The 26324-nt window shown below is 37.0% G+C and overlaps 1 protein-coding gene across 4 annotated transcripts in view; it reads right to left on the bottom strand.

The window, feature by feature from the left end:
• PDE10A (phosphodiesterase 10A) overlaps positions 1-26324 on the bottom strand; it is a 546467-nt gene that overhangs the window by 54060 nt on the left and 466083 nt on the right. For all 4 annotated transcript variants that reach the window (XM_012776792.3, XM_012776797.3, XM_012776793.3 and 1 more), the window contains 5 exons: positions 17494-17636; positions 16367-16450; positions 14607-14757; positions 10815-10970; positions 1074-1246 (listed from right to left, as the gene is read on the bottom strand). In XM_012776792.3, coding sequence (XP_012632246.1) covers positions 1074-1246; positions 10815-10970; positions 14607-14757; positions 16367-16450; positions 17494-17636 — 707 coding nt within the window. The remainder of the gene's footprint in view (positions 1-1073; positions 1247-10814; positions 10971-14606; positions 14758-16366; positions 16451-17493; positions 17637-26324) is intronic.

The raw sequence follows: 26324 nt of genomic DNA, 5'->3' as shown, positions 1-26324 counted from the left end.
CAAATGCATCAGTATCACATTATACAAATTATATTTACTCTTGAAGAGGTAAACTTTATAGCTATATTGATTTGTAAAACTGGTATTTTGTGTTTGGGGTACCTGCATGAATTGCTTCTAACATCATGAAAACAGAGCTTTTCTTTTAGAGTAGGAATGTTAAGATCAGCACTTAATGAGTTATAGAAGAGACAGGCAAAGCACCTGAACAAAGAGAATCAATTCAAGTTTAGCAACATTAGCATAGAACCAGTGAAGGACTGTTCACAAGTCTAAAGATAAAGATGGCATCACTTAAGATGGAGTTAGTCAGACATGGAAACAGCAACAGGAAAGTCAAAGCAATAAAAGCTGGTGGTACTACTTACGAACTGTCAACAGGAGATGGCAGGTTAGCCAGGGAACTTGGATCTAATATACAGATGGGTGGACAGGTTCATAATGAACATACCTAACATATTTCTGAATCCACTAGGCAAGACATTCCTCCTTGGAAAAAAGGGCATCAGACTAATTTACTCTGATGCCACTAGAACATTTAATTAATCTAATTGTCCTTGTTCTAATTCCATGTTCTTGAAACAAACTTTTGATTGCTACATAGCTTCCTAAATGTTTCTGCCCACATGAAATGCCAACATTTTGATCCTTGTGACTGTGCTATATATCTATAGATCAATAAAATGGAATTCTGGGTTTTACATTAATCACATTAGCTTGGTTAGTAGGATTTGGCAATGATCAAACTCTGGACTGCAATAAATTCAAGAAGGGACCTCTTGGGGTCTTGGGAGAATGAATTACCAGCCTTTCCCTTTAAAAGTGCCAATTCTTGCATGACTAGTTTAAATTCCAATTTGTATTTTAAGTATCATCTTACATCATCATCAATTTTGTCAAACAATTGAATGTCTAAGGTAAATATAAATAAAATGCACATAAAATAAAAGCATAATATTTTACATTTCTCTTCTCAAATATAAATGTATGCCAAATTACATTTCTTTTCTTAAATATCAATTTATTCCAGATAACACTTCCTGGGCTTCTAAGCTTTTTAAAATTGTTTTTACCTATGTGATTGATTATTAAGGTTTAGCAATCCGGACTGGCACATCTCTTCCAGCTGTTTCCTGTTTCCAAAGTACAAAGCAAGGTCCGTGGCAATGATGGCTTTGCGGATGATCTCAAGCACCTGTTCATATTCACTGGAGCTCAGGGTGGAGAAGATATTGTGCCCTTCCAACTATGGAAAAAATACAAATAAAAACCACCAATAACAAGCACAAGCTCTAATCTCATGATATTTTCAGTTATTTGAAACAATCTGGTCAATCAATGTCATTTGGCACACTAATGATAGGTTTTGGGGGAATAAAAGAATAGTTTGAAATTACTGTAATGAAAATAGCATTTTGGTCTCTCTTTAAGCTACAACAATGAAGGTATCACTTAAATGAACTATTTCAACTATGCTACCATAAAACTACAGTGATTTAAATATACCTAATTCTTAGATATTTCTAATAGTTAAAGGAATGGAAAATATAAAATATTTAAAGTAAATACTCTTCCTCATAAACTAATTTTAAAAATTGGGTAACTTTTATATTATACTGGAATTTAATGGGCTTAAAAAGGCATGTTTAATTAAGGACTAATAACTAGAATCTATATAGAACTCAGAAAAATCAGCAAGAAAAAAATCAAACAACCTCATTAAAAAGTGAGCAAACAACATGAACAGAAACTTTTCAAAAGAAGCCTAATGGCCAAGAAACATATGAAAAAATGCTCTACCATCTTTAATCATCAGGAAAATGCAAATCAAAACCACAGTGACATATCACTTAACTCCAGTAGGAATGGCTTTTATCATAAAGTCCCAAAACAATAAATGTTGGTGTGGATACAGAGAGATAGGAACACTCATACCCTGCTGGTGGGACTGCAAACTAGTACAACCTCTATGGTAAATGATATTTAGATACCTCAAAGAGCTAAAAGTAGAACTACCATTTGATCCAGCAATCCCAGTTCCCAGCAATCCCAAGTTTAATGAATAATCATACTTTTCAGTAATCCTAGAAGAAAATGTCCCATATCTTCAATATAATGTTTATTCAAACACATTTAAAACTTTCTTTATAGGGTCACCTTCTCTTCTATGCTCAAGGGAGATGGAAAATGGCAGGTCATCACCGTTAACAAGACAAAAACACTGATAACTTGGATTCTTTTATCTCATAATTATTACTTTGTATATGAATCTTTTAAAAACTTGTTACAATAATTTATTCCTCTGAGAATTTAGGTTTATATTTGTAATTGAGATTAAAAAGCTTTTGTTGAAACTAAAAAGGTTGAGACAATTAAGATGCATTTAATTTGTATTCAATTATTTTTATTTATTTTTGAGACAGAGTCTCACTCTGTCTCCTGGGCTACAGTGCAGTAGCGTCACCATAGCTCACTGCAACCTCAAACTCTTGTGCTAAAGCAATTCTTCTGCTGAGTAGCTGGGACTACAGACGCACACCATTACATCCGGCTAATTTTTTCTATTTTTGTAGAGACAGGGTCTTGCTGTTGCTCAGGCTGGTCTTGAGCTCTGGGCCTCAAGCAATCCTCCAGCCTCACCCTCTAGAGTACTAGGATTACAGGTGTGAGCTACTGTGCCTGGCCTCAATTATTTTTAATGACTTCATTATTAGTCAATGTAGACATACTATAAAATTGATTTCAGTTTTCTTAACCTACATTTATTGACAAAATTCATTAAAGACTTAAAATTGTTAAAGTATATTTCTTTACAAAATTAGATACCTCTTTTTCTTGAAATGGGTTCAAATAAAACAATTTAGACATCTCACTAAGATACTGTCTACTTCATATTCTGAAAAAAAGTTATACATGCAACATTTGTTTTCAGTCATCAGAATATTTCTATATTATTTGCTCTTAAGGTCTTATAAATACATAAATTATCCTATGATAAATGCTACAAATGGACTCAGTTCTAGTTATCTTCCAGACAATAATAGTAAGAACTCAACATTTGTAGAAAGCTCTACAGCTTACAAAGCACTTTCAAACACATGATTTCCCTTTCAAATTATAAAATGTATATAAGAATGCTTTGATATCTATCTGAAATGAAATATTTGCTGAAACAGTAACAAGATATTCCTTTGGCCAAAGAGAAACTGTAGTGATTATATAAACTGGTCATTGTTTGCCATTTTTTGTAATGCAATCTCAACTGAAGCCTGTTTCATGAATACAATAGAGCCAAAGAGGTGGACAGGATAAGGATGAACTTCAGCTCTACACAAGCAACAACGACCTAAACGTTCACAGTTCCCACGTGGAATGTGCAAGAAACACTGTGTGTTGAGACATCCAAGCACAAGGTGGTTAGTAACTGATAGGGACAAGAGAGAGGACAGAAGCATTGGGCAAGGGCTGAACTTGATTACCTTCCAACCTCATCTCTCTATAGCTTTGTTGTAAATAGTTGTAAGAAGTAAATTGTCACTCTGATTTGTGCTATGAAATCTGCTTTCCTTTGATTTCATCATAAGAGAAGTAGCTGACCTCTGCTTCACACTTAGTGCCTTGTGACCCATGCTTCCTGTTTCATAAACACGGTTCAAATGAGAGCGTGCTTAGTTGGTCTTCATGTGTATACCTGCTATCAGCAGGCCATGTGAAGGGAGTCAAAGCTGATACATTTTTATGCTATATATTTTGATGCTTTATTCTATCACCAATGCTTACCAGGATAAACCATTAAATTATGGCATATAAAAATATTCTAGCATGCTGTTGAAATTTTATGAAAATCCTCTCTGAAATAGGGACTTCTTAGTCTGGGTTCTATAAGTATTTTAGGAGGACCACAGAGTTAGAAACTCAATGTAATTCTGCATAATATACTGAATGTGTTATCTACAAGCACATGTTCTCATCAGATTCTCAAAAGTGTCCACTGATACAATACAAATTAAGATCCATTTTAAAGAATTTGTATATTCTGCCGGCTACTTCAGATTCATTATTTGCTTTATTAGTTTTCAATATTAAAAGTATTAGGTATAAAAAGTTCAGCAGAGGGCCTTCATAATGAAACATTGTAATCAACACCCTTTAGTGCCTCCTTCTCTATTCTGAAATAGTAGATAGAATAAATGAGTAAAAAAACACAAAATAAATGCCCCCTTCTCTTTAAGAAATTCTGGCATTTTGCTCCTTCCAAAACAAAAGTAAGTAAGGGAGGGACATATAAGCAACCAAACACACCAGATAAATAGCTTAAAACCTTTTCTTAAGGTTCCAATTTCATATTAGTCAACACATAATAAAACCTCAAAAAGTAATATAATACCTCTATACATACCAATTGATGAGTTTATTATAGCTAATATCCCAGTCTACATAGTTTGACATCTATGTTAATTGAAGCTACTTGGCTCCATTTTGCATAACTCAAGCTTAATATAGCAGACTTATTATACCTGGGAATGTTTCCAAAACCCTAAAGTGGGTGAATAGCACATACTTCGTATCTCTGTGAGGGCCCAGGCGAGTGAGCTCTGTTTGTAAGTGCTGCAGCTGAGATCTGGCATTAGAGAGTGTAAACAATGCTGAAATTGCCTCTGGTGCTGAAAGATGATCCAAGGACTTACTTGAGCGAATGGTCTTTAAGACCCTCCAGCCCGTGATGATGAGGATTCCCAGGGATCTGGTATTCTGTCCACTGTTCTGCCTTTTGCCACAGCTATCTTTCTATCACAAATGAAGATCATGCCACACGTCTTCATTTATTTCACAGACATTCAGTTTGCAGTGCTCCGCTTGTATACAACTACATTCCTAATTTGGCACTTGCTATATCTAAGGTCCTAAACAACTTAAGTTTATTTTTCAAGGAGTTCGCAGTTTAGGGGAAGCATATGAATACCCAATTAAAATAAAGTGAAATGGCCTGTAAGACTGAGTTAAATAAAGACGACAGAAGAACTTGAGAGGATTTTCTTGGGTGAGGAATGGACCTTGAAGGACAAGCAGAAGCAGCAGCATGTGACACAGAGCGGCTGAGACCACAGAAATCATGCTGTTTGGTGGAAACTACAAAAATGTCCATCCAGCCGAAGTAAATTGAATAGGGAAATGGTGAGAATTAAAGTTAAACTTTATTAAGTTTAACTTTATTAAGTTAAACTAAATTAAGTTTAAACTTTATTATAGAAGTTAAACATTATCTTGAAGGTAATTAGGAGCCATTCATAATTTTAAGTGAAGTGGTAATATGAGGAGGTTTGTGTTTGATAGTGATTACTCTGGCAACAGCATGGATTAGAGGTAGGTCAGAACCAAGGCAGGAAGACAGACTAATCCATCTTTCCTTAGCAAGTTTTAAAAATAGTATTATTAATCATAAACAAATCCCTTAGAAGCTCTATGCTCCTTAGCTCTATAAAGGAGATTTCTTGTGGAAGGGCCTGCACGCCAACCAAGCCAGGCCTAGCTCCCAGCAAGCTGCCCTGTCAGGGTTGTAAATCACGACTACAGGAAGCCACAGGTATGGGCTGAACCATTCAGGCACTTTGGGATGAAAAAAGTAAACAATGCAAACAATTGCATCAACATCCGTGATAACAATGCCTTTAGAAGACACAAATATGTAATACTTATGTTGAAATTTATTCACCTGTGACCTCAAACCACATACCAGGAAGCATTTTAGTATTGTAATTAAGAATACAGATTTTGGAGTCAAAATTAAGAAAATTTTCTTAATGAGAATAATCATTCCTAATTGGTCTGTTTTCTAAAATGTTATTGACTTTTGAGTATTTAGCATAGGGTATTAACAGAAGGCAAAAGGCAGATAAAGGACAGCTTCAATATTCAAAATTATCATTAATATTAATCTCTCATTAGGAAAAAAAGAATAAATTAATTTTATAAGTTAGTAAGTTTTAGGCAAGAAAACAAAGGCTACCTACTTTCTTGAATGTCACTGTTCACACCAAATATTCTCCATATTTGAGGCATTCTACCTGCTTCCATCTCAGCCCCTATGCTCTATTTCTCAAGGAGACAGAGCAGCTAACTTTCCCCGGAACAAAACCCCAGTTTCCGGTCTTCAGGCTGTGCTCACGTGGCCCTGCCCGCTCTGCATTATCTCCTGCTGCATCTGCCTTCACGCCTCACCGCGGTGCCAGGTTGGCCGGCGGTTGCCAAGGTGAACAGGGCACTGACTCTCTTCACTGGCTTATAAAGCAGAGGAGGTGGAAGTTAAACTCACAAACAGAAAATTTCAATATGACTTAAAAGAAAAAACAACAAAAACTAAGAGGTACACATACTTGAAGGCAAGTGGAATAACACCAAAATGTATATATGCTCAAAGGAGGTGGAAGGTGGAAAGTTAAGCTCACAAACAGAAACTTTCAATACGATTTTTTTAAAAAGTAGGATGTATATATGCTTGAGGTACACATGGGCACGTAACAGGGGAACAGTGCCACGCCACAGCTGTGTGGGGACGCCACAAAATGGTTTTGCTGGAGGAGCAATGCCTGAGCTGAGCCTGAAAGATAAGGGGCAGCTGGCCACAGAAAGGGGTGAGGAAATCACACGTAGAGGGAATCCAGATAGTGACAGAGTTAAAAATACGCTGGAACTGTAAAAGTGTAGCAGACACTGTAGTCTTGAGATAGGCAGGGGCCATTTGTAAAAGATTTGTATGTATCAGTTAAGAAAGTAGAAAATTATCCCTGAGGCCATGGAAAGCCACCGACCACGTGTAAACAGGAGAATAACGTGCCCCGGAATATGTATGGATGGATTTTGGAGACACATGCTTGGAGAAGCAGTGACAGGTGAGGGGAAGGCAGTAAAACAGACAAAATACAGAAGAAGCTAGAACGGGGCATCCCGCAGGGAAGGAGTGTGACACTCAGGGGGCTGCAGTGGCCTGAGGGGCCAGCGTTCCATTTCCTGTAGACACCGAGTAGGAGCGTCCTCGCTCCTGAATGTCTGTCACAGCCGATGTGAGGCGACAGGCCCTCGTCACCAGGAACACAGTCCCGATGCCCAAAATGAAGAGGTAACAGGCCGCTCGGCAAAAGATGAGAATGCAGATTTATCCTTTCTCTGATGCTCTCATATTTTTCATTACTTTATTCATGACTTAGCCTCTTCCCATTGCCCACTCAGCAAGGGCCTGCCCACTGCATCCTTCCCACTGTGACTGAAGCCAGGGCAAGCTGTGGCCAGATACACATTTCCTGCTTTTCTGTACCATGAGTGTATTGGACTGACGGTCAGCTTTTACAACATATTCTGTTAGTCTCTGCTCGTTGCTGTCACTGTGTGAGCCAGGAGAACTCTTTGATTACCCAGGTGACCCAGTAGGCAATACTGGCAGCCACACTAGAAGTTGGCACTCGGTTAACAAACTATGGCATGCAGCCCCCGTCCACACAGCTGTGAGGTGCCTGGGTGGGAACTCTGCCTAACTAGTGTACACTGACTTGCTTATCTTTCATCTGGCTACACTGCCGGAGATGGGATAGTTCCAGACCCGCAACCATCTGTGCAGCAACAGAGATAAAGAATATCTGCAGGGACCGAGAAAGCAACAGCCAAAGTCTTCTTAGTCAAGTGGAGGCATCAGTGGTGTTCGTGTCATGTAACTATAGAGTGTCTATGTCATGTGCATGACTGGAAGTGGGAAGTTTTACTGTTACCCAAAGGTACCACTTTGGTCAAGTCTGGAGGTGTCTATTGACAAAACACACAACAGGCAGGACTTGGTGACTGTGTGAAGGGAAGGGGAGACAAGGCTAAAGGGAAAATGATGACTCTGCATCACTAACTGCATGCTTGGGTGAACGAGGCTGCCACCACCAGAGATATGAAATGAGAAAGTATCTAAGGAAAAATAATAAGCACAATTTTGGCCTTACAGAACATTGAGTGCAAGGGTAAGAAATATACGTCTTATTGAGCACAAGGATAAATCAGCACAGGCCTCCGTGCCTTCAATGATTAGTGTCAGGACCACAGGTGTGCCACAGGGGCAGTGAGAAGAACACCTGGAGGGCAGAACACCAGGGACACAAACCTTCCTTGTTCTAGACCAGGGGTCCCCACCTTTTTGGCACCAGGAACCAGTTTCCTGGAAGATAATTTTTCCAAGGACTGGTGGCATGGAGGGTGGAGCGGGTGGGTAGACAAAGCTGTAAATACAGTGAAGCTTCCCTCACCCACTGGCCACTCACCTCCTGCTGTGCGGCCTGGTTCCTAACGGGCCATGGCCCTAAGGTTGGGGACTGAAGTTCTAGACCCTGTGAGCTCCAGAAGAGCAGTGATTTGTGTTTGCTTTGTTTATCACTACAGTCCCAATGCCTAAAACAGGTGTTGGAAAATAGAAGGTGCTCAATAAATACGCTTGTTATTGCATTGAACTTAAAGGGACAGTTAGATGAACCTGAGAAAAGCACTCAAAGAAGTATCCTGAACATAAATGCAAAATCAGCCAAGAGTGTAGACATTTTCAGAAAAGGAAAGAACCATTTCCTGAATACTCCTGCCTATGTAGACTGGGCTGTTTACGGCCCCAGTACATTTCTCCCTGTCATAGTTCACATGAGGAGATTTTTGGTCAATCCAGTATACCAACTGGTTTTTAAACTGGTGGTGCACTTCATCTGAATTGGCAGCAATGCCCAGTTCTTCTTCCCAGCTTCCTGTTCTTGAAATGTGTTAGCACCTTTTCTTCTCTAAACAGGATAACAAATCTGTCCTTATTCCCACCTCACCAATGACTGAAATTCCATCTCTAATACTTGGAATCTATTCTCCAACAACTTTTTGAATGCCAACAGCTCACCTGTCTGACCTTAATTCATTGCCATGAGTTCCTACTGCTATGTTCTGATCACTTTAGGAAAACCACCTTATGTAATGTGCAATCCCCACATTGCTGAGGTTTTGCCAAAACAGAGCCAAACCACCCTGAACCTCTACTTCTGACAGCAGCAATGGAGACAGACCTTCCAGGAGCTTAGGTGAACCTGGATCCCCTGCTCCCATCTCTTTGCTACAACTGCTGTATCGCATGGTTCATGTTTTATTGCACCAGGTAGCAATATGCTTCACAGTTCTGGCCTACTTGAAAACTAATTCTATTATACTTAAAGTAGGTTTTCTAAAGAAACTTCATAAAAGCCATTTAAAATTCATTTGTGAGTAAACTTCTAGAAATGTCACAGTCAAATGCAAGACTTCATTTAGGACATGAGATGATAATTCAGTGAATCCTAATTATTTCTAAATGAAGGCAACCTGAAGTCACTTCTGGCATTTGTTCTTCTTATTAAGCAAATAAATAGCCTCAAATGAAGAGGGAGGTCAAAATAGATATAAAATATCATAAACTTCCAGAATGTTCACCTATTTACAAAAAAGCATGTTTTAAATATGTGTGTGTGTATATATATATGTGTGTGTGTATATATATTTGTATATATATATATGTGTGTATATATATACACACAAATATATAGAAATCTTATATCCTATTTAAATTTCTGTGTACGCTTGTATATATACATTTATGTACCTATCCACCTAAACATGTGTCATTTAAAAACAGAAAGGATTGGTGTCGAGAGAACATGAGAAATGGTGATCACACACTGCTGTAAGGACAGAACTAGCTACATGAGCAAGCACAACATTAAGCGACCTACAGGCTTGAGAATGACTAAGATAGCTCCATATCTACAACACCATTCACTAGGACCCAGCAGGGAATCCAAACACCACCCACAACCGAGGGAGTTGGTCATGCACCTTCCCAGGCCTGAGCAAATGGGACCTGCACAGGTAAGTCCCACCAACCACTTTGGCAGTTAGGCCATATAAGGAGACACGAGGAGAAGCCTTTGGGCAGGTGAGGGGAGAAAAAAAAAACTCTGGGTGTTTAGAGGAGGCATGGCCAACATAAGAAAGAAAAACTGCAGCACGTGGCAAAAACCTTTCTGTTCCGTGACTTGCCTGCAGCAGTTACTGGAAGGGTCACTACCAGCGCTTCCCTATGCAGCTCTGAACACTCAAAGCCCTTCCCTTAGATACATCATTGGAAGAGCTAGAAAGGATTTCTCTTCCTTACTTTTTCTCCAACACAATTGGAGAAAAAGATAGGGTCCACTGTTCTCATCCCAAACACAGACGATATTGTAAGAAATTGTCTGATAGGAATCAAACCATCATGATGGGATAGCAACCTGATTAAGGTGAGTTGAGGAAAAAGGTTTAAGAAAGAAGGATAATATATATCTTATATAGAAGTGATATCTGCAGTCATCTAGATCAATCATCAAGAACATCTTAAAAGCAATAAAGTAAAAAATAAAATAAAAAGATAAGAGGGATTTAATGCACTTAAAACCTTAAATTTACCTAACTTTAGGATTTACTATTCAATACATTCTGGGTCAATAATATGCCACTCTACATCATTGATTTAAACTGCATAAAATAAATTTTGCTTTAGGTATCATGTGCTTATTGACATAATAACTAAAAAACAAATGTGACTGCAAACACGTATGTTCAAAATCTTTGAACAGGATTCTTTATCCAAAAAAATAATTAATTACGACTATACATCTCAAAGTTCTACAATAAGATGTCGATGTTCTAAAGGAAGTCATAACAATATTCCCCTTCCACTTGTAAGGCGCTGCTATCTGCTAGACAAGCCTCGCAGCAAAGCAGGGAGGGCGCCCTCTCACCTGCAGGATGGACACGGTCTGGGAGAAGTGGTGCTGCTCCATGGTGGAGGTGGAGTAGAGCGCCGCCAGCGGGTGGTCGAACTTCTGCAGGTAGCTGTTGCTGAAGCCCCTGTGGTCCAGGTCATGACACAGACAGGCGATTAGCAGTCCTTTGCGCTTAAAAAAAATAACACAAAGCAGAGATGTTCACAACAAAGAAGTGGGATATGAGGGGACTTATAGCTTACATTCATATCACATTAATTTCTGCCATTAATATAGTAAACACCCTTAGGAATCTTTGAAATTCCACATAATCTAACTTCTTTTTAATCCCTTTGTTTCTCTGCTGATGACATTAACAGTCAAATTATTTTGGAGGGACCCTGTCAACTCTAGGAAAAGGAGCAGGAGGTATTGAATTAAAGGTATAAGGCAAATGCTTGAAAGAGTTAAAGATAAAGCAAATCTGCACAAGAAAAGGTCAGTTTCAACTCTCTTTCATTAAGAAATCTATTCAATTTAAATTCTAACAATGCTATTGTTATTACAAACAATGAATATAACAGGCAAATCATATAGCATGTAAAAATGGCACATTACATAGAGATGAAAGAAAAAGCAGAACAGGCCACAGGGAATTAGAGGGAGGCAGGCCCTCGAAGAGGCCAGGGGTGAGCACAGACGTGAGAGAGAGGGAGAGGGAGAGAGGCGAGCAGGAGTCTGGGAGAACGGGGCAGGGGAGCAGGACAGCGCAAAGGGAGGTGAGCACACCCTGAGAGTCAGGGGGCGGGGCGGGGGCAGGGGAGCTGTAGCTGTTTAGGCCTCATTTTCTCAGTCACTGAGGGAACTGTCACAGGGCTTACAGCAGAACAATGTCATTATATAACTCACATTTTTAAGAGATCATTCTGGCAACTGTAGTGAAAATAGACCCCAGGAGGGTAAGGGAGACCAGTGAACAGGCTTTTGCAGTAATTGAGGCAAAATATAATAGAAGTTTAGACCAGGATAATTAAAATACAAGCTTATAAGATGTGATTATAGTCTGAAGCATTCTGCAAGCAGAACCAACAGGATTTTCTGTCTGGGTGTGCAAAGAAAGGAGGGGAAGAGGGGGGTCTAGTGTGACCTTGAGGGTTTTTGCCTTAGCAACTGTAATGATTGGCATCAGATGGGATGGGAAAGTGCAGGTGGAGCAGGTTTGAGGAGACAGGTCTAGAGTTCAGGGCTGGATTGAGGTGAGGTGTCTACTTGACAGTCAAGTGAGGATTTGTCAAGGGGGATTTTGAGATGACCGTTGGCTATGTAAGTCTAAAGCTCTTTGGTTGGAGAAGTGAAACCGTCACTGTACACGTGGCATTTAGAGCCATACGACTGGCTGACCTCACCAAGGTCAACCTCTGAGCTCCCAAGTACTCCAACAGTAGGAAGTCTGAGGAAAGAGAAAGAATCCGCAACAAAAACTCCACAACAATGGAGGAGCAGCCAGTCCAGACAAAGAGTTCTGGTGTCGTAGGAACAAGCGAGGGCACTGAGGAAAAACGCTGAGGGCTGGTGCTCAGATCCTACAAGGTTCAGTCGCCAGTGACCTGACCAGAGCGTTTTCTGGGGTATCCAAGGCAGAAGGCTGGTCAGAGTTGTTTTCAGAAAGATGGAGGACAGGATTTGAGAGCCAAGGCAGCAGCCCTCACATAGGGTTCGCTCTAAAGAAGAGCTCAGACATGGGGAAGTAGCTGAGTGAAGCTGACATCACGACAATATTTGAAGACAGAAGTAGTAAGAGCATGCTGACATGTGGACCGGGTGATCCAGTGAAGACAGGTGGGGGCAGGACAGTGGAGGAGAGGGGCAGAACCTCTAGGCAGCATTCTCAAAGAGGTGGGAGGCAAGGGATATGATGACGTGAAGGGTGGGCTTGGGCGTGGTGGTGTGGGAGGCAGAGGCTGCTCAGGGCAGACGCAGACAGGCAGGGCTCTGCCATGGCAATCAGCAGAGGTTCTGGCGAGTGTGTTTTCATCTACATGCCCTGCTCCTTCTTGATGCTGACACTGCAGAACTGGTTTCCCCTGCCACCTTACTGGAAGGGAATCATCTCACTGGTTACCAGCAGGTACCTAAGCTGATGAAGTATCCTGTTACCAATCTTATGCATGTGGTAGTCGTCCGGTAACTGAAATTAGCTATGTTTTTAGTATCATTTTATTTGGGGGTTGTTCCCATACTTTAGCCTGCTGTGTCAACATGATACATCCAGTAAGAAATTTCAAGGTTTTAAAATCTTGTACAATATATACAAAAGCTGTTATCTTCATCTTTCCAATTTTTTTAGCTGTTTTTAATTAACATAACTTTCAATAGTTTTTTTAAAAGTGTGCCAGAATCATACATCTGAAAATTATAAAGTGAAGAATTACCCTTATTAAACATTTCTCTTTAACCAGATAAATGATCATTTACAACAGTTCTATTCAATAGCATATATTTAAAATATTTACATTTGTTATTTGGGGATTATTTTTAGCCAGAAGACCTGGGTTTTTTGAAAAATGTCATGATAATAATTCCAGAAATGAATTAGAAACTTATATGATAGTCAATATGTATCAACAAAGTTTTTCTAATTTATCTTTAAAATTTCCAGTTTTTGGATATATTAACAAATTGAAATACTATTTTAAAGTATAATTTCTATAGTTCTTAAACTCACAGGCTATCTTATGGCAAAAGAGACAATGAAATTAATTGCTTTCTTAAAAGGAATGAATGTTCAAAGTCTCAAAAATATAGGGTTCAATGGAATAGAAAATTGTTTAGACAAACTTATGTGAAAAAAGAATAGATTTTATCTGGATTTTGGGGGAAGTGATAAATAATAAATTATTTATTAGATTAGATTCCACTTCAACTAAACATTATTTAAAAAAACAAAAACACAGGAACACATCTGACTCTTTCTTTAAATTTTTTGTTTTTCCTAGAATGCACCTTCCAGGTTTTCTGCTCAGATTGTGAATATGGTGTGAAAGGATGGAAAATGAATAGGATAGACCTTTAGGAGTGCTGGGTTCTAGTTTAAAGATGTGACTTTGAGAGAAGTACACCTAAAGGATGATACCAGTTCCACAGTGGAGAGAGAAAAGAGGACACCATATCTAGGTTGTGAGTAGGCACCACTGGGACCAGCATGGTCAGAAGGACATACATCAAGGTCAGGACTGTCCAGACGTGCACTCTGCATCATTTGGGGCCAGGAAATTCCCTGTCACTAAGCCCTGGCTGGGCTCTCCAGTGAGGACATTCCACTATCGTAGGTAAATGGACCCTCTAATTCTGAAATTTTGAAAGCTTTGGGTATATCACCAACTCTGGATATGTAAAGTCAGGTAAATCAATTAAACACCTCAGATCCCCCATTTCAAAATTATTTATATCTTAATTGGACTTAATGCTCTGGGTTCTCAAATCTGCAGGAGGTATCTATATTATCCAGGGCATATGAGCAATGAGAAAATTCACTGTTTATATCCATTCAGAATACGTAAGCTTTAACTGGGAAGAAAGACTACAAAAATTAGTGTTTCCGTGGGGTATATTTTGGTGAAGTTAAAATATATGTATCTATAGTTCTTATACAAAACAATATGCTAAATGCTTGGGTATAGGAATCTAAAATGTGCCTCTATTGATTTACTGAGCCAAAATTTGTCCTGGAAAAACATGTCACAAATCCATGTCATTAATGTGCTCTGGACACAGATTATTAAATCCACTGAGGCTACGTGAAACAGGTGACAAAGTGTGCATACCCACCTCCAGGTCTGTGAAGAGGGTATGATTGGTCTGGAGTATGGCATACATGCAGTGTGCCACAGTGACCGCATGTTTCCAGTTGTGATATGGAACTCGGCGATAGTTCTTCTTCACAGACATGATAAAACGACACAACTTTTCAAGGTCAAAGCTGTGTGGAAAAGAAACAGTTATGACCAAACCCAGTAGACATTCACTGTATTGTAGGAGAGCCCCATAGTTTAGATACACAGATGTCTGTACCCTTACACACTTACGACTGTGAAGATTTCCACACTGACTAAATCTACAAGCACTGGAAACTCACCATTTCCCTTCTGTTTTTCTAGCCAGAAGGACACAAGAGTTCTTTTACAGTTTTTGTTTTGATATAGTAACTGTCTTGCCAAGAATAAAATACCAGAATTAACACACAGTAACCCATCTCTAAACTCCACGATCCTCCTTAGATTTACAAACATTTCTTATACTCCACAGTGCTCAAAAGACAACACAGCAACATCCTGCTCAATGGTACTTTGAGCTAATACTTTCTAAAAAGCATATGTGGATTCACAAACTGCAAATATGTAGGTCATGAGACTATTCTGGATGGGTAAATATCCTTTCAAAGTGAATCCAACATATTATTGTGCACTCAAGTTGTTAAGTGGCAAGGGACCATATCCAAATACTGACAAATTATATGGAATGATACGACATATATATATTGTTATATACTTTGTCATTATATTTTATTTTTATATATCTTTATATTAACATGTATTTATGCTTAAGGCCTTACCAGCTCTCAAAATAGATTTAAGGTAGCTTAAAACAAAAGCATATCAATATAAATCAGGGCTCTCTGAAATACCTAGGAGACTGAGAATTCATAAAAACTTTTAAAAATGTATAAACTGTATTTTCCTCCACTGAAAATTGTCAAATGTCCTTGAAATATAAGGCATGGCATTTTAAGAGTTTCAACTGGTCAAATTCTCAAATGCTAAGAATTAACTGGGGTTAGTTGTCCTGTGTGCATCCTTTTAGAATGCCAATTTACAAAAAGTCACTGACACACTCAGCAATTTATAAAAAGACCCAGAATTCAAGAACCATACTTTAGTTATAGAGAAACTAATAGGTTCTATAAGGCATTTCATGCCTAAATGAATAGAACAGAGCAAAACAAAATATTCCTCATATTTTAACTTTGTGTGTTTAAGCTGTAAAAAAATCAAATATAAAATCATAAAAGGCCTCTAGAACAGGCCAAAATGGGTGGGGAAAGATTGTAATGAAATAGCGCCATAACCAAATTACTGACAAAGCACCATACTCTGAATTAGGAGACTTGTTTATTTTACACCTGTTCTAATAGATACATAATTTAAGTTGAACGTTGATACTAAATTTACATGTAGTAGTCTAAGCATAATTTTAAAGTATGTAATTCTGTTCAGTAGTAACTGCTGTCTCATTCAATTACACAGCTGAAAGCAATTTCAACCTCTGTTTTTACGAAAGCATCTTAGATGTGTGCTTTTGACCAGCCTACAGTCACCTTATCGGAGAGCCCAGCAGCCTCAACCAGGGGTCTCTACAGGCTGGAGATCTGTCCAACAATCTTAGACCTTTGCTATTTGAACACTTAGGAAAAAAGTAACATGTAGCATACTCAAAAGTAATCATAAACAAGGTGGTGAGGCATAGAGGCAGAAGGATGAAGAGGTCCCATCATTCAATATTTTATAAGGACTTTTCTTAGTCACTCATACCAGGATGTCCCACAGGACCGATGAATCATGTACACAAAAATTCCAGGCCACATGTTTTCAAAAGGACCAATGTCAAAGTGGAATCTGAAATTTAAAAAGGGCAGTTTTTCACTGAATGTAATTAGAATAAACATAGTAAGTAAAGAAAATCATTAAACTTGTTGTCTCTCTAGAAACTAAAACAACACCTGGGGCTAAACTAGCATTTTCCTGCCCGCCCAGCCATGTCTCCCTGTACCGAGCAGCTTCCAGGAAGACATTCCACATATTCCCTCAGGAATTTAGTCTAATACATAAATCACTAATTACTTTTCTGTTAAATAATCTGTAAAAATAGGAAGTTGCATTTGTTATCAGAGCAATAAAAAAACTACAAAAAGATATATACACATATTATACAACTCACAGATAAAGGGAAAAAACCTTATCAAAAGTATTTAAGGGTTGAAACTGTTCTCCTATTTAAATTGAGATAAAAATTTCAGTAATATAAACACCCAAAGTTATAACCTATTTTTCATTTGCTAATTTAGCTACAAACGTTCAACTGGAATAAACACTGTGGTAAAGTATATACTATATTTTTAATTGTGAGTCAAATATCAGCTCTGGGTCACCTCTGAAGATTTCCTATGTATTTACATGGTGTTGGCTTACAATTAAAAGGGGCACACAAATTATCACAGATCTTACCACTAGTAACTTAAATATATTAACCCAGGATTGGAAACAAAGCATGAAAGTTAAACTAATTGTTACTATATTTTTAAATTTAATTTGGAAATTTAAATTTATATGGAAATAAGAACATTTAGATATACTAATCATCATTTTGAATATTAAATATTACATGGCATAAAGTATACAACAGACTAATGAGAAATGCTAACATTTAAGTTAATTCATTTCAAAATTGAGTTCAGAGCTTGTTTTCTAAGGAAATGAGATCTGGCGTTTATTTCCAAGTTCTAGCATAAGATTTGGAATCACTTCTGAAGAGAAAAATGGCAACTACATATTGACTATGTGTATAAGAATTGTGACTCTAATTCTATAACTAGTTTTACTTTAAGTTCAATTCAATCAAAAATCTGTTCCTGAAGAAACTGACAAAGTGACATACTCACAATTCAATCTCTTTGCAGAGACGCACGGGGAGGGTGAAGCGCATCAGCCCTTGCCACTCCTCCGCAGTACAGATGCTGTGATACGACAGCTTTTCCATGGTGACCCGGTAAATGCACTCTGAGTGACGAATTCTATGGTACATCTGGAGAGCAAATTGGAACATAAAAAAACAATCATTTAAAAATGTATATAGTTTTGTCATTAAAGCACAGAATTTGTTATTAAAGAATCAATACTATACTTGAAACCTGGATAGATTTATTATTCTCCATATTTACATATGCACTAAAGGTATGCACATGTGTGATTTTGAAGATACAAGACAAATCGTTTATGAAAAAGTTATATCTCTGTTTACAAGGCTTATTTAATTCTATAACAAGTGCCTTATTTACCAGACATTATCTCTGGGTGGCGAGATTACTTGGTATTTGTCTTCTTAACTATGTTCTATATTTCTAAATTTTTGATAATAAAAATTCTGAAAAAAATGTTCATTTTATTATCAAAAAATGAATGAGTGATCCTTATATCCTTTAATGATTTTAAAGGATATAAGATCTAAGGTGCTTCTAAATCTGTTAAAACCAAATCATTAATAATTACACTTCAGTAATTTGGATATATCGCAGAGAACTGAAAACAGAAATACCATTTGATCCAGCAATCCCACTACTAGGCATCTACCCAAGGAAAAAAAGACATTCTATAAAAAAGACATCTGCACTCCAATGTTTATAGCAGCACAATTCACAATTGCAAAGTTGTGGAAACAACCCAAGTGCCCATCAGTACATGAGTGTATTAATAAAATGTGGTCTATGTATACTATTGAATACTAAGCAGCCATAAAAAGAACAATGGTGAACTAGCACCTCTTATACTATCCTGGGTGGAGCTAAAGCCCATTCTTGGAAGTGAAGCATCAAAAGAATGGAAAAACAAGCACCACATATACTGGCCATCAAATTGGCACTAACTGAGCAACACTAAGGTGCTCACATGGAAGTAATATTCATTGGGAGCCAGGAAGGTGGGAGGGGGACAGTCGGGGTGGATAAACTAATAGATGTGGAGCACACAGTATGGGGGATGGGCACCCTCGCAGATCTGGCTTGGGCGATCAAAGGCATTATATGTAGCCAAAATGTTTGTGTGGCCATAATATTCTGAAATTAAAAAGCAAAAGAAAATAAATAAATTGAAAAACAAAACAAAAAATAATAACACTTCACCTGCACATCAAACTCAACTTGGGAAGATATCATCATTTCTTTGCCTTTGTTTAGTCTTACCTGCATGTTTTTTCTGTTCTAAAAGGAATGAACTTGGGGTTTTACTGGTTTTACAGCAATGAATTAAAACATATAACACAAGTTTTTGTTCATCAATCACAGACTGTGCCCTCAGTGGGCATATAAATTGGTGATCACATTAATGGGAAAATGGATAGGTACATTTCACCATCCTATTCAATTGAAAAGTGTATTTGTATCTGTGGGCAGATGCAGTTTTATAAATAATTATAAGGTTATATGTAAGACAAAATTAAAACATGTAGTGGAGTCCATGGAATGGGTCAATATTTACATTTGTGAATTATTAAGTACATAAGATTAGTTAGGAGCCCTCTACAGCAAATTCATAGTGAAAACATGTATTTTAGTGAGAATGAGTAGTTTTCTTAACATTATGTATTTTAAAATAACATCTAGTATAGGACAGCTCACCATCTATAAATAAGACTATATTCACAGTCTACATTATAATATGAGACTAAATGAGTCAACAGTTAAGATATTTTCTTTATTTCATCTTTAAAAATATTTAGCTTAATTCTTGGTGATCTCAAAGTCCTCTAGTCCAGGGGATTTCTAAGATCTTTGATTGCAAAACACCTTATTAATAAAAGAATATTGAAGATGAACTCTCAATTAATGTTTACCCCTTTAGTAGTTATATGCACAAGCACTATATTAATGTATTATTTATATTATAAAATAGAAAGTAAAATAGAAACAAAACCATATAAAACTAAAATGTATATATTTGTAAATATTTTATTTTACTTACTGAACAAGGGTCTTATTATTCTTACTAAAAAATCATATATTTTTGAACGAAAGTCCTATAATTAAATATAGGTTATTGATCATCAATTTTTTCTTTAATACTTTGCAAGATAGTGATGTAAGGTCTGGTTCAATTTAATTTATTTCAGTACTTAGATTTTCAGTTATACTATGTGAAAAAAATATTCCAAAAAATATGTGGATCCAAATGGAATAAAGGTATCATTGGCTATTATTACATATCACATCACATTTTTGTTTCCTAACCCCTAATATTTTTGGTTGAAATTCAGATAAATTTCTCTTTTTCCTGATGTCCATTAGGTGATACTGCAAACTAATCAGTTGCATTTTTTATGTATTGTCAAAACTGGTTCAAAACTGACAAAACTCAATGAAAACTTCATGGAGAAGATTTTTATCATTTAAAATCTGCTTCATAAAAAAACATTCAAATTTTAAAGGCAGAGAGGGGGGAAAGGGGAATAAAGAACAGATGGAACAAATAGAAAATAGTGGTTTTGCACCTAAACATAAAATGTGGTCCTAACATCATGATTCAAAGCCAAAGATTGTCAGATTGAATAAAAAAGCACAACCCAACTACATGCTTCTTATAAGAATCCTACCATTCAACACCAGTCAAAAGAAAGTTAGAGTGGCTTTGTTAGATTTGGTAGATTTCAGAGCAAAGACTATTACCAGGAATGAAGAAAAGTCATTTCAAATGAAAAAGGAGTCAGGTCATCAAGAGGATATAACAATCCCAAATGCCATATACCTAATAAGACAGTTTTGAAAGACATGAAGCAAACAATGAGAGAACTGCAAGTAAAACAGAAAAATCTACAATTACAGTTACAGACTTCAACATCACCCTTGCAACTGAACTACTGTTATATTAACCCAATCAAAATGCCAGCAGGCTTTTCTACAAGAAATGAAAAGCTGACTCTAAAATTCATATGGAAATTCAAAGGACCTAGAATACCCAAAACAGCTCTGAAAACAAACAATGAAGGTAGAGAAAGTATACTGTCTGAATCCAATACTTGTTATAAATTTACAATATGTAAAGTAGTGTGGTACTGGCATCAAGGGAAACAAAGAGAACAGTGTACAGAAGAGGGAATATAGAAATAGATCCACGCATATATGGTAAAGTGATTTTCAACACTAGTGCAAAGGCAAGACCATACAGAAAGCATAGTCTACTCAAGAAATGGTGCTAGGACACCTGAATATCCAAATGCAAAATCAAAAAGTAAACTTCGATCCTTACTTTGTACCATGTAGAATTATTTACTCAAAATGGACATAGACCTAAAGACAGAACTTTAAATCATAAACCTGCCAGAAAAAAGCAGAGTGAGAAAGTCTTTGTGACCTTTGGTTAGGCAAATATTCCTTCAATACAATACTGACAAGGAAATTGATAATAAATGGAAAAAATGATCAATTGGACTTCTTCAGAATTAAAAACTTAGAAACTGTTACAAGAATGAAAATAAAAGCTAAGACGGGGAGCAAATATTTGCAAGTAATTTATCTAATAAATGAACTGTATCTAGGATACAGAAAGAACTACAACAGTTCAGTAACATAAAAACAGCCAAGCACAATAAAAATGGGCAAAGATCTGAGAAGACACTTCATCAAAGGTGATGTACAGGTGGCAAATGTGGAAGAACTGGATCACATATAACGATCTGTGGAAGGTGACAGTGCCACCACTTTGGGAACAGTTTGGCAGTTTCTGAAACAGTTACAAACCTCCAGCACGTGACCCCCCCCCCATTGCACGCGTAAGTCCTTTCCCAGGGAGGATGAAAGCTCTGCTCACACAGAGCTCACGCACAGACCCACCGTGCACCGCGGCCTCACTGTCATACTCAAAACCTGGAATCACTCAGATGTCCACTACGAGGTGAATAAACAGTTTATGGTCTATCCGTACAACAAAGTAAAAAAGGAATGAACTGTTCATACATGCAACACCATCAATAAATCACAGAATAATTACACTAAGTGAAAAAAAAAAGCCAGATAAAAGATAATACAGATTGTATAATTCCATTTATATAAAATAATTATAGAAATTCAAAGTCATTTAAAGTGACAACAGATTAGTTGTCATGTGAAACTGGGTAGGGTCAGGAGGGAGGGATTATTAACGGGCCCATGGAAACTTCTGGAGGTCACGGTGTATCTAGATTGTGGCGATGGTTTCATGGGTGTGCATGTGTATTGAGTTGTACACTTTAAACATCTGCACATGTTTGTGTTATCAATAAATTTCAGTAAAAGTATTTAAAAAGTTTCTGCTCTCAGTCTTTTTAAGAGTATAGTGATGTGATAACTTGTACTCATGACACAAATTTCAACTAAAAAGTAACATGAAAATGAAAATACTTGCCAACACCTGTTTTCAATGTGCTTTCCTGATAGCATGAATTTCTTTGGAAAAACAATTATTTTCTCAATGTTAATGCCACTAGCAACTTGAGGGTTCAGGTTAAATGTTATTTCTTTGACTATATCTTCTAAATAACAGAACATTGACTTTCATTTGTCATTAGAAAAGGTTAGCAAATTTGGAATATTTTTCTTTTTGTGAACGAAGCACATGCAAATAGCCTGAACTCAACAACTGTTCCAAGTACTTCACCACAAACAGTAAATCTGCGGGTGGCACAAATGCAAATGCAGGTACATTTCAAAGCCATCCTTATAACTGTGAATTGTTTTGGCCAATTGATAAAATAATCCTCCCCTTTCCCTATATGGTTGAGAAAGAGCTTGGATGAGGTTGAGAAAGCTAGCCTGGGCAGTGCCGTCAACCTTCCCAGTTGCAGAAGGACCCCTCTGAAGAGGAAACTCTGTGTCCTGGACAAGACACACCCTCCAACGCGGGAACTCTGCGAAAGCTCTACCCATGTATTCGCAACCAAGAACACGTAGTTTATTTCATAACATTTACCTAAGCACATATCAAGGTAGAAGTTTTCACATTTTCCCCCTACAGCTCACTGGAATGTCACTTGCTTTCCACTTTAGTGATGACACTGTAGGTTCTGGTGGGAAGGTAAACAATCAACAGGGTTTACTCAGTATTTACTGTAACTTGGTATTAATTGTAATTTAGGGCAATTCTATAGCAAAGTTGTTAGTAAGAGTAAGTACATGAGGTAGTAAAATGACATTGCTGCTATAATCATTCATACCCTTCAGCACTTAAGTGCCAGGCAGTGTGCTAAGTGCTTTATATGCATTATTTCATGTAATTCTCACAAAACTCCTATGAGGAAGATATTCCTTTCATTGTCATTTTAAATAAAGCTTATGGCCTATAATTAGAATAAATTTTATTTCTATTCATTATTTTTATTTATAAATCTATAATATAAGTAAATAGCAAGGTTGCCTTACACCTCTAGAACCTAAAACTACTGAATTTGCCAACGCCATGTTCAAGCATCCTCCCTCTAGGTCCAGGGACTATCACGGAAGACGGGGGTGTGTGAGATGGTTAGGGCCAATTCAGAGGGATGGAATTAGTTTAGACCCTCCAGGTCTAGGAGGCACACAGAAGCCTAAACAGATACTAACTGAAAAACTTTGTCTTTTCAGGCCACATGATGCAGATATCCATCCCAATCATACTTTTTTTCCTGCTTCCTATAGACTATACTATAATTACATAAAAATTTAATTTAAATTTTTATTAATTTATTATTTTATTTTGTAATTAGTGTAGATAAGTAACACTAAAGTTAATTACTTTAACGTCACTGCAAAAAATAACAAGTTTTGGCAAATATTGTAGATATTTACTTCCCACTTGATAAATGATCTTTAAAATGAATAGAAAATAATATAATCTAGAATTATTAGTAAATAATTTTGCCTTATTCATCCTACTGCAAATTACTAATAAAGGTAGAAAGCTATGTTTTTAAGTTCATTGTACATAAATTATTTGCCTATAACAACTGAGCAATTAATCTTGGGCTCACTGTCCAACTAGAGGAGACTATAGCAACTGTTCAGGGTCTAAAACAGACATTTATTTTGATGGAATATCAGTCTTATGCACTAGGATATAGGAAAGGCCTATGTCTTCAAAAGACAGAATAATAAAAACAACCTGGAAACATAAGTATAACAGCATGTTTTTACCATATGGTAAAAATACATATACTCAGATTTTATAAAATGGTATTCCTATTTCTAGGCATACAGTAATAGTTAGTGATTATTTAGAATGTTTTTCTTGGACCCTATTTACACAATAATTCCCATTATACTTAGAAATGGTGATATTTAGGAGACACGCTAATATTATTAATGTTCACAATAAGCTAGACTTTAGAGTCACTTAGGGGTCAGGCAACTCCTAAGAACCTAGAGTCTTGTATTATCCACTTGAGTTGACTCTCTTCTCCACCATTTACTAATTGCATATGTTTAGGCAAATTACTTAATTATCTGCACTGCAGGTCCTCCACCTGTAGACTGAGGACACTGTAGTGTCTAACCCCTGGAAGGCCATGAGTGTTTGGCAGGATAACACAAGCAAAGAACTCAAAAACAACACTGGCCTGTGACTGCTAAGCCCTCAGTATTACCCTCCCTATTACCACGTATTCATCTTAGATGGATATCAGCACTGTGCTGCCATTCCACTGGGTTCTTTTGCTCTATTTTGGTGATAATCGAGAAGAGATTCAACTCTTCTTGAGTGGCGATGGTGTGCTGTGCTGTCTTGCAAGAGAGAGTTATGCCTATCTCTTCCCAACACTACATGCAGTGTATCATGTGGCTAGCTGGAAATTGCCCATGTTGACAGTATATATACACCACAGAAACTGGGAAACATGGGAATTGGGGCTCTTCTTTTTTTAGAGAACTGGCTGCTAAACATTTACCAGCACATCATCTGGTATAGGTAGTCTTCAAGATACATGCAAGTAGTTTAACTTTGGGAAGTTTGAGATATAATGATGGTTGTCCTGCTATTATAAATCGTGTTCTCTTTCCCCATCTAATTTACATTTAAAATCTAATTGACACAAAATATTTATTAAAAAAATGTATTTTCAATATGATATCTGTCAATAGCATTAAATACATTAATAAAATTAAATTGGTTCTCTAAATAAACCCTAAACTCAAAACACAAACTCCACGTGGGTATTGGAGTACTGAATGAGAAAACTTGTAGCCCTCATTCTACTGCTTACTTCCACAAGATCCACTTTTGCAGCTCCCCCGTATTAGCGAAAACATACTATATTTGTCTTTTCTGTGCCTGGCTTATCTAACTGAACATAACCACCACCAGCTCTGTTCATGTTGCTGGCAGGATTTCATTCTTTTTTATGTGTGATAATGCTCCATTGTGTATATATGTTGGTTGGGAGGTATAAAAATACAGTTAGATAGAAGGAATATGTTCTAGCATTAGATAGCACAGTACAGAAACTACAGATAACAATAATTTATTGTATATTTCAAATAGCTAGAAGAGAAGATTTGTAAGGTTCCCAACACAAAAGATAAATGCTTGAAGTTATGAATATCCCAATCACCTGAATTTATCATTACACATTGCATACAGGTATCAAAATGTCACATGTACCCCCAAAATATGTACAACTGTTATATATCAATAAAAAGAAGAAACCTTGAACTATTTATTTAGCAGTGCACAACAGTGCTACAGCTGATGGAAGAAAGAACAGAGCCCACAGGGTCTGAGATTTGAAGGGAAGGCCCAGGTAGGGTGAGACTTGGCTGTGGTTCCAACAGAAGTGAAAACTCTATTAAGAAAAAAGGACCCTTATCTCTATTTGGAGCTATGGGTGGAAAATAAATAGGCTCCACACATTAAGAATATGTAAACCAAGCTGTACCGTATACAGTTGTAGTTTCCAAATTTATATTAGTGACATACTGCAGGAATTTAACACTAAAAAACTAATGGAAACAAAAAGTTGACCCAGAACAGTGAAAGCCTGGAGACATGGAAAAATAATTTCACAAACCTAGGTACATGGTCTCCCAAAAGAGAAGTAACTGGAGATGAATTTGAGTAAGCAAATAAGTAATGGAATACATGAGAAGATACAAGAAGGAAGAAATCAATATATTAGTATGCCCTAAGAATTGAGCTGATTAAAGATACTTACTGAGACATTAAAAATATGCTGTTACAAAAATACAGAATTTGATATGTGACTTTTTATACCTGCAGAGCTATTCTAGTTTACAGCAACCACAGCACCAAAATGTAAAGGACTGATCTTTTCCCTTTTCTTTCTCAGTAGAGTTATATCTCTGACCTAATCCTAGGAAGAAGTATTTAAAATTCTTTCTTAAAGACATGCCCGAGCAAACTACTGTATACAGCACCAGAGAGAATTCTTTCATGCTGAGATTTGCAAATGTGACTACAGTTCTCTTCAAACTCTTTCCTTGATTTGAAACCAACTGGGAAAAAAATAAATATTTTTTTTATGTGTTATGTTCCTACTAAAAAAGATTTGAATTTAGACAGAAAAGACATAAGAAAAATGACTCTATCTATGTGCCCCAAATGCACTTCAGTGCATGGAAAACATAGATGTGCCACAGTAAGAACTACTGATTTCTGCTGGAAACTTTGAAGTTTTATCTTAGGGTAGACATCAAAGGCCCCTCTGTAAGTTCTTTCTTGCTATCTTCTGGTGAATAAATGAGGGAAGTCACAATTTCAA

This window comes from Microcebus murinus, chromosome 5 (assembly GCF_040939455.1).
Source record: "Microcebus murinus isolate Inina chromosome 5, M.murinus_Inina_mat1.0, whole genome shotgun sequence".
NCBI lineage: Eukaryota > Metazoa > Chordata > Mammalia > Primates > Cheirogaleidae > Microcebus > Microcebus murinus.
Note: the sequence above shows the minus strand (reverse complement) of the source record. Positions and strands in the feature narration are given on the sequence as shown.